Source organism: Suricata suricatta, chromosome 12 (assembly GCF_006229205.1).
Source record: "Suricata suricatta isolate VVHF042 chromosome 12, meerkat_22Aug2017_6uvM2_HiC, whole genome shotgun sequence".
Lineage (NCBI taxonomy): Eukaryota > Metazoa > Chordata > Mammalia > Carnivora > Herpestidae > Suricata > Suricata suricatta.
This window is the reverse complement of record NC_043711.1, coordinates 808,610-816,974: the sequence shown is the minus strand read 5'-3', so window position 1 is coordinate 816,974 and position 8,365 is coordinate 808,610. Positions and strand designations below refer to the sequence as shown.

The following is an 8,365-nucleotide window of genomic DNA, read 5'->3' as shown; positions in this document are numbered from 1 at the left end:
GGGGCTGCCACCCCGCGGACCCCGGCCTGGGCGCGCCCCGGGAGGCCGTGTGGGAGGGGCTGCTGCTGGCTCCCCCCGCCCCTCCCCGCGGGCCCCGCCGCTTCCGCCTGTCCTGCGGCCGCCCGGGGAGCCAGGACTTGCCGCCTGGGCTCTACGTAGCCGGTAAGTCCCTCTTCCTATCCCCCCACAATCCCGGCCGGCGTCTCCTCCCTGTTCCCGAGCCCGTTCGGGTTAGGGGCTGGCCAGGCAGCAATCCCCAGGGTGGGAAAAAGCTCATCCCCGCTCTCTCGTGGGGAAACTGAGGCCTAGAGGTGCGGCGTGCCCCGGGGTCACACCTGCAGTCGGGGGTGCAGCCGAAACGAGTTGTGCCTTGCTCCTCCGGGAGGGGTCCCTGGGGAGCCCAAACATGGCGCTTCTAGCACCGTCTGCGGACTGCCACCCCAGGAGTTCCTGCTAAGTGTGTGCAGTGGGAGGGGTTCTCCCGGCGCCTCAGCTCTCCCAGGCCAGCGGGGACTCTGGGCTCAGAGAGGGGCTCAGATAGAGCCGGCTACACAGCTCTGGGCAGAGAGGGGGACCTGCCCAGTGGTCCCCAAGGTTGTCAGCACCTGGAACCACTATGCCTCCCAGCCCCCCATGCCCCAGGTCCGAATGTCAGAGCTGGGAGGGCCTGAGAACCAGGGAAACTGAGGCTCGGGAGGCTCCAGGGAGTCCACCCGTACAGGGCCCTGGAACTCGGGGCCGGAAACTCTGGCTGGTTCTTTCTGTCCTCCGGGCACCGCTGACCCCCCAGGCACCTGGCCCCGGCCTGAGAAGGGACTCATGAGGTGGCCACTTCCCTCCACCTTGCTCTGACAGATGGGGAGACTGAGGCCCAGCGAGACAAGTCTACCCCCCAGTCCACTCACCCCCAACGCCTCCTCCCTCTTTCCTGTGTCACCCTCATCAGTGGCTCCTTTTTCTCTGCAGGCTGCCCTTGGTGGGGCCCACACCCTGCACATGAGGTCACGGGGCACCGGCTGGACGGGGGCCGGGTCATCCTGCCTGTGATCCCCAATCCAGGGGCTCCCTGCCGCCACGGGGCTGGGAGCCGAGGTGGCCCTGGAGGCCCAGGTGCAGCCAGGGGGCTTCTGCCAGGGACTCAGCCCCCTCACCAGCCGCACCTTCTGCAAAGTCCCTCATACAGCCCTGGACTGAGTCCAGCTGGTCCCCATTGTACAGATGGGGAAACTGAGGCCTGGAGATGTGGAGTGGCTGGCCCCTGGCCACACAGGAAGGTAGATGCAATGATGGTGGGGAGAGTGGTGATGGGGTCCTGACACTGGAGATACCCGTGCACTATCCTGGAATGATTCCTTCCATAATCAGACACAAATTGAGCACCTACTGTGTACACAAGACAACAACAGTAACAATAAAAGCAGATAATTCTCTGAGCTCTCTTCGGCACCAGCTCTGTGCCACCTGCTTTTCTTATCTGATCCGATGGCCCCTCTGGCTTCCCTGTAACGGGGGCTCTGTTATCGCCGCACTTTTCAGAGACAAGAACAGCAGCCCAGAGAGCTTAAATTACTGCCCCAAATCACACAGCCAGCTGGCACTGAGCTGGGGTTCCGACCCTGGCCTGCGGGCGTCCCCACCGCAGCGCCCTGTCTGCTCCCCCACGCTCCGCCCCCTCCTTCTGCTGTGGACCCTCCTGAACTGTGGCTTCGGGGGCAGCGCTCAGGTAAGGGGGGCGTGGGTCTGGGGAGCCAGTGCGCCTGGGGACCTGGCCGGTGGGGCCGGCGGCCGCTGACTCCGCTCCGGACCGATGGTGCTTCTGTCTCCCCAAGTAGGGTCCAGGTGAGTGGAGCCCCTGGGGCTCCTGGACCCGCTGCTCCAGCTCTTGTGGGCGGGCTGTCTCTGTGCGCAGCCGGCGCTGCGTCTGGTGAGCAGAAAGCTGGGGTTCACTGGGGGGGTTGGGAGGGGGCCCCCTCTCCTGCCAGCCCGCCCCGCTGTTGGCCGCACCCTTTGCCTGTGCACACATGCAGTGCCTTTTAATCCCGCTGATCCGGCTGGAATGTGGGGGGGGCGGGGCCGGGCCCTGGGGCGGGCAGGCCAGCTCTGCAGAGGGTCACCGGGGTCCTGACCACACTCTGGCCACCTTGTTCCCCATAGGTTTCCCGGGTTAGGGGCATGCTGGGGAGACACCCACGAGTACCGCCTCTGCCATTTGCCGGTAAGTTCTGTCCACCTCCCGGGCCCTCGGGCATGCCGGGAAGACCTCCTGCTTCCCCACTCGTGCCCCCAAATCCACCTGCCACCTTGCCATGTTCTCTGGGCTCCTCTGGGGCCCTCCCAGCCTCGGACCTGCCCATCTCTGTCCTCAGGACTGCCCCCCAGGGGCCATTCCCTTCCGAGACCTCCAGTGTGCCCTCTACAATGGCCACCCGGTGCTAGGCACCCAGGAGACTTACCAGTGGGTGCCCTTCTACGGCGGTGAGTAGCATCCCCTCCTGTTGGCCCACAGGAGGGAGAAGCGGTTGCTGAGAAAAGAAAGGTGACCTGAGGATTGCAAGAAGAGAGCAGCAGCCCTGGGGCTTTGAAGGATGCGTAGGAGTTGACGCGAAGGGGAAGGCAGGTGTGAGGTGTGAGGCAGCCCGGGAGGCAGGGGCTGACCTGCACAGGACTGAGCTCCAGCCTGAGGGTTTGCTTGGAGCTGTACCCAGAGGCCACCAGTTCTCAAACTTTTCCTGGTAGCAGGAATTGTTGCCGCGTTTAGCTGAAAATAGCAAGTTACATAACTGGGTGCCCGGGGCAGCGTGCTTCCAGATTTCAGGGAAACAGACCGCTTTAGACACCGTAGTGGAGGCAGACACAGAAAAGCTGAGCGTGGAGAAGATTCCATCCGTTAACCTTGTGGGTTTTTTGGGTTTTGGGTTTCCCCCCCGCTAAGAACTAGAGGAAATTTGCCACGATCCCACCCCCACAGAGGCCCTCCAAGGCCAGTTTGGGCTCTGTGCCAGTCAGGGTCTGCCAGCCTGGCTCAGGGAAGTGGGAGCCGCGAGGGGCACAGATCAGGGCTGGGAGTTTGAGGCTGCCTATTGTGCCCACTGCCAGGCGGCCGGGAAACTGAGGCCGGGGAAGGGCTAGAGACACACCTGGGCGGCTCTGGATTCAGTCACTACTGAAGACTTCTTTTTTTTTTAAATTCTTTTTTCCAATGTTTATTTATTTTTGAGAGAGAGAGAGGGAGGGAGGAAGGGGCAGTGAGAGAGGGGGGCAAAGGATCCGAAGCCAGCTCTGTGCTGAGAACACAGAGCCCAACGCAGGGCTCAAACTCCTAAACTGTGAGATCATGACCTGAGCCAAAGTCAGGTGCGTGGCTGACTGAGCCGCCCAGGCGCCCCAGCACTGACCCTTTTTATTGGGCATGTGCTGGGTGCAGGGCCCATGTGCTGCGTGACTTCTGCCCCCAGCGCCTGGAACAGTGTCGGGAGAGTAGTATGTGCTCTGTGAATGTTTGCAGGACGAAAGTATGAATAACGGACTCTCTAATGTTAGGGCTTCACAGGAATGAATGAATGCACGCATGAGTACACGCGGGCCAGGGGTACTTGCTTGGAAGGGTACCGGAAGCTGAAGGCGGACACCCCCTAAGTTCCAACCTGGCTCTACGAAAGCCTCCAAGTGTGGCTTTGGCTGAGTCTCTGGGCCTCACATGCCTGAGGGGGAGGAGGCTGGAGCCCTGACAGACGTCCTCGTCCTTCCCCAGCTCCCAACCAGTGCGACCTTCACTGCCTGGCCGAGGGCCACGCCTTCTACCATACCTTCGGCCGCGTCCTGGACGGCACTCCCTGCAGCCCGGGGGCCCAGGGGCTCTGCGTGGCTGGCCGCTGCCTCGTAAGCCTCGCCGGGCCCCGCCCCAACCCACCTCCCCGTCCCTGTTACACCCAGGCCCTGACCTCGGACCCCACTTCTTTCTGTCCCGGGCCCCGCCCCTTTCCCTAAAGGCCCGCCCACCAGCGCCGCACCCCCCCCCTTGTCCCGCCCATCGCCAGCCCGCACTCTGCTCCCTCACTCCAGACCCCGCCACTTTCCCTTAGGCCCCGCCCGCCATGCCCCGCCCCCAGGACGGCCCCAGGCGGGGGCAGTCCGCGAAGCCGCCCTCGTCCTCCCCGTCCCTGTAGAGCGCCGGCTGTGACGGTTTGCTGGGCTCGGACGCCCGCGAAGACCACTGCGGCCGCTGCGGCGGCGCCAACGAGTCGTGCCTTTTCGTGCAGCGCGTGTTCCGTGACTCCGGTGACCGCTCTCTCCGACTTCCTCGCTTGCCCAGATCGGGCCCTTTAACGAGCTTCGGGCCCGGAAGCGAAATCCCGAGCTGATTGGGCAGTCTGTGGACACGCCCCCTCCTTGTCTTCATTATGATTGGTTACTGCCAGATGATCCCGCCCTTCCCGGAACAGATAGGGTTTTAACTCTTTCCCCGGCTGCATTAAGCGAAAATAATCTTAACTCCCAAAGTTAACCGACCGTTTTCTGGGTGCCAGGACCCTGGCTAATCGGCTTACCGCAGTATCTCATTTAATCCTCAAATCATCCCTCAAATACCCTCCCACTCGCACCCACACGCCCTCCTTTCTTCTGGCCCAGGTGATTTCGCTGGGTACTGGAACGTGACCCTGATCCCCGAGGGCGCCAGACACATCCGCGTAGCCCACCGGAGCCGCAACCACCTTGGTATCGCAGGGCCCGAGTGGGGAGGCGTCCTGCTGGCCGCCTCGGATATAGCCGGGGAGCCTGCGGCCGGGGGAGGAGGACGCTGGGGTCGGGAGGCCGGCCGGGCCGGTTCCCAGCCCGGACTGACCTTTCCTGTGCAGCGCTGATGGGGGGCGACGGGCGCTACGTGCTCAACGGGAACTGGGCGGGCAGCCCACCCGGGACCTATGAGGTGGCAGGCACCCGTGTGGTCTACACCCGCGCTGCAGGGCCAGAGGAGATGCTGCGCGCGGCTGGGCCCACCTCCCAAGACATGCTCCTGCAGGTGCGGGCTAGCCTCTGAGGGGGCGGCCAGGAGATGTAGGGGATGGCTGGGCTACAGGATGGGGGAGGGAGGCGGGGGTCAGAGGGGGTCCGAGTGCGGCTCCCTAGGTGTGACACCCCGCCCCCCAGGTCCTCCTGCTGGAGCCCAATCCCGGCATCGAGTTCGAGTTCTGGCTCCCGCGGGAGCGCTACGGCCCCTTCCAGGCGCAGGCGCAGGCCCTGGGCTGGTCCCTGCGGCAGCCGCAGCCTCGGGAAGTAGAACCACAGCCCACTGATCCCCCCGCGGCCCCAGCTACTGTTTCCCCAAGGATCCCGCCCTCGTCCCCCGGTGAGGTGGGGACGGCCCGGGTGGGAGCAGGCCGGGAGGTGAGGCCTGCGCCCCTTACTGTGCGCCCCCACAGACCCCTGCTCACCCTGCCCGGACACTCGAGGGCGCGCGCACCGGCTGCTCCACTATTGCGGCAGTGACTTCGGTGAGATTCCTATCCCAACACTTACCTGGCTCCTGGCTGACCTGAACTTGAGCCCTGTCCTGCCGACCTCTGACCCCAATCTGACTTTACCCTTGACTCCTTGACCTAACTCCAACTTGACTCCTTCTGCCCCTACTTGGTCTCCTTGATCTGACCCTTTGCCCTAATCTGAACTTTGATCCCCATTGGTCCCAGGCCTCCCTGACCCCAGCCCCATCGCCACAGCCCCCAGGGCCCCCCAGTGCTCCATCTGACCCCAATTTCTTTCTCTGGCGTTGGGGTGCATGTGATGGGTGCCCAGGGCGGAGTGTCCAGCCGGCCTCAGCACCCTCCTGCCCACAGTGTTCAGGGCCCGGGTGCTGAGCCGCCTCCAGCAGGCCCGGGAGACACGCTATGAGATCCAAGTGCAGCTCATCTACAAGAACCGCTCGCCGCTGCGGGCCCTGGAGTACGTGTGGGCCCTGGGCCGCTGCCCCTGCCCGCGGCTGGACCCGCACCGCGAGTACCTGCTGGCTGCCCAGCGCCTCATCAGCCCTGACGGCACACAGGACCGGCTCCTGCTGCCTCACGCCGGCTACGCCCGCACGTGGAACCCTGCCGAGGACAGCCGTGTGCGCCTGGCTGCCAGGCACTGCCCCGCCTGAGCCACCGGACGGGGCCGCTGCCTGCGGCGAGACAGACATGCCCGGCCTGGCTCAGACTCAGCCTCGTTCCCGCTTGCCCTGGCTCCCAGGGCTTCCAGCCACAGTTGTGAGGCTTCCCGTCACACACGCTTAGCTGTCCGCACACGGTCAGACCCGCTGTCATGAGCAGGAGGCACTGGTGAGGACACACCGAAGAGACGCTAACTCTTATTTCCTCTCTCACTCTGGCTGCCAGGAAACTCACAGGTGTTTTATCCTTAGAACCTTTGTGTCTGCTTTGACTTGCTTTGCCTCACACTCACTTTCTTAGAGACGCTGTCACAACAAGCACGGCCCAAAGGAAGCGTGCTCCACAAGACCTTGGAATATAGCACTTGCCCCGCTTGCCCTGGCTCCCAGGAAGTTCAGAGATAATCTTGAGCACCTCAGCAAGTTCGGCTGGGTCTTTCTTCCTTTCCTTTTTTCTCTCCCTTCTTTCCTTCCTTTCTTCCTTTCCTTTCTCTTCCTTCCTCCCTTTCTTTTCTCGTCTTTTCTTTTCTTTCACTTTCTTTCCTTCCTTCCCTTTTTTTTCTTCCTTTTATTTTTAAAATAATCTCTACACTCGATGTGGGGCCCAGACACACAATCTGGAGACCAAGAACCGTAGGGGCCCCTCGCTGGGTCTCTGTCAGACCCTCGCTATCCATCCCTTGTCTCCTCTGATTTAATCTTTAGGAGCACTTTTAAGACAAGGGCACCCCAGTAATGCATACGCGGCTGCCGAAATTCCAGGAGGTGCGGGGTCAGGCTGTCACAGTGTGTCCACTCACATGTGTCCCAGCCCTCCTCCTCCGGGCCCAGAGCCCCCTCCCCTGGGGTACTCTGGAAGGGCCACCCTTTCACCTTCCCTCCCTGGATGGAGTGGCTTATGCGGTCATTTGGGACCGTCTGATCTTCTGTACCATCCGTGGTTGTGCTTTTCTCTGGGACACAGGATGCTCAACTGTGGGGCTCAGGCTCAGTGCCTGACCTTGCAGGTGGCCTGTGGTTGGCCCCTGCCTCTCTGGGCCTCAGTTTCCCCATATGCGAGTACCCTTTCAACCCCTCTCAGCTCTCAGCATAGGAACTGCATTCCTCCGACTCCTTCCCCTGCCTCTGGTTCCCAGAGCTGGCTTCTTCCCCCTCAGAAAGTACTGAACCTGGGGAGCCCCGGAGCCCCCACTCCGCTGGTGGAAAATGGGGCACAGCTCCGTAGGGAGGTGTAGGGCCCGGGCGCCCCTGGTGGCAGGACAGGAAACGCACCTGGTATTGCCTGCACCCGGCGGGCCCTGCCGGTGCCCCCGCTTCTCTCCAGGGTGCTAGCCCTCGCCAGGAGCACCGCTCCCCCACACCCAAGGCCCCGCAGTGCCCGTCATGGCTGCCTGAGGTCGTCCCTACGCCTCTGCCGTTGCTGGGCCACCTTGGGGACTGGGGGCCGCGGTCCATGAGGCAGCCCCGCCCGGAGCTCCCGGGCCAGCTGGCCTGGCCAGCGGAGGAGAGACTAGTGTGGGGTGCCTGGCGGGGGGACCCCTGAGCAGCCCTCTGGCTCTGCGAGGTAACATTGTTTCCAGGGCTGATCACCTGCTGGTCACGGCGGATTTGCTCCTTAGCTTTAAAACAAGCCCTTGAACAACTGAACGGGAGAAGGCGCTGCCGGAATCCTGCAGACATTTGAACCCCGCACAGGCACCCCCGCTCCCGGTGGGCACAGGGAGTGACAGAAACCGGGTGACCCCAGGGTTGTGTTGTCCTCTCTACAGTCCCCGGTCTCGGTTTTTAGCCATCCCTGTGTCTCCACGGGGATACGCAGTGCCCATGTGGCCGCCAGAAGGGACCATAAGCGATGACAGTCAGGACCTTCCTTGCAGCGAGGTCCCGGGGCTGGCGCCTGGTGGGCCATCACTGCGGCTTCTCGGAGCCGATGTGGTTCATGAAAGGGTAATGAACTAAAATGCAGGGCGCCTGGGTGGCTCAGGTCATGGTCTTGCCCTTTGGGGGTTCGAGCCCTGAGTCAGGCTCTGTGCTGACAGCTCAGAGCCTAGAGCTGCTTCGGATTCTGTGTCTCCCTCTCTCTCTGTTCCACCCCCACTTGCACTCTGTCTCTCTCTCTCAAAAATAAACAAAAAGAATTTTTTTAAATGAATAAGAATGCAAGTTTGAAGCTTGCGGTCCTGTTAGTGACAGGGAGGTAACGGCAATGTTTCCTTAGTG

The 8,365-nt window shown here is 62.6% G+C and overlaps 1 protein-coding gene across 1 annotated transcript; it reads left to right on the top strand.

The window, feature by feature from the left end:
* Positions 1-52: 52 nt before the first annotated feature.
* Positions 53-6,564, top strand: ADAMTSL5 (ADAMTS like 5). The gene is made up of 13 exons (XM_029917787.1): positions 53-162; positions 967-1,274; positions 1,537-1,723; positions 1,833-1,924; positions 2,155-2,215; positions 2,367-2,475; positions 3,752-3,879; positions 4,167-4,278; positions 4,630-4,716; positions 4,857-5,020; positions 5,149-5,347; positions 5,421-5,492; positions 5,835-6,564. Exons 2-13 carry the CDS (start codon positions 1,219-1,221, stop codon positions 6,134-6,136), a joined length of 1,569 nt encoding a protein of 522 aa, XP_029773647.1. The 5' UTR covers positions 53-162; positions 967-1,218; the 3' UTR covers positions 6,137-6,564.
* Positions 6,565-8,365: the final 1,801 nt, after the last annotated feature.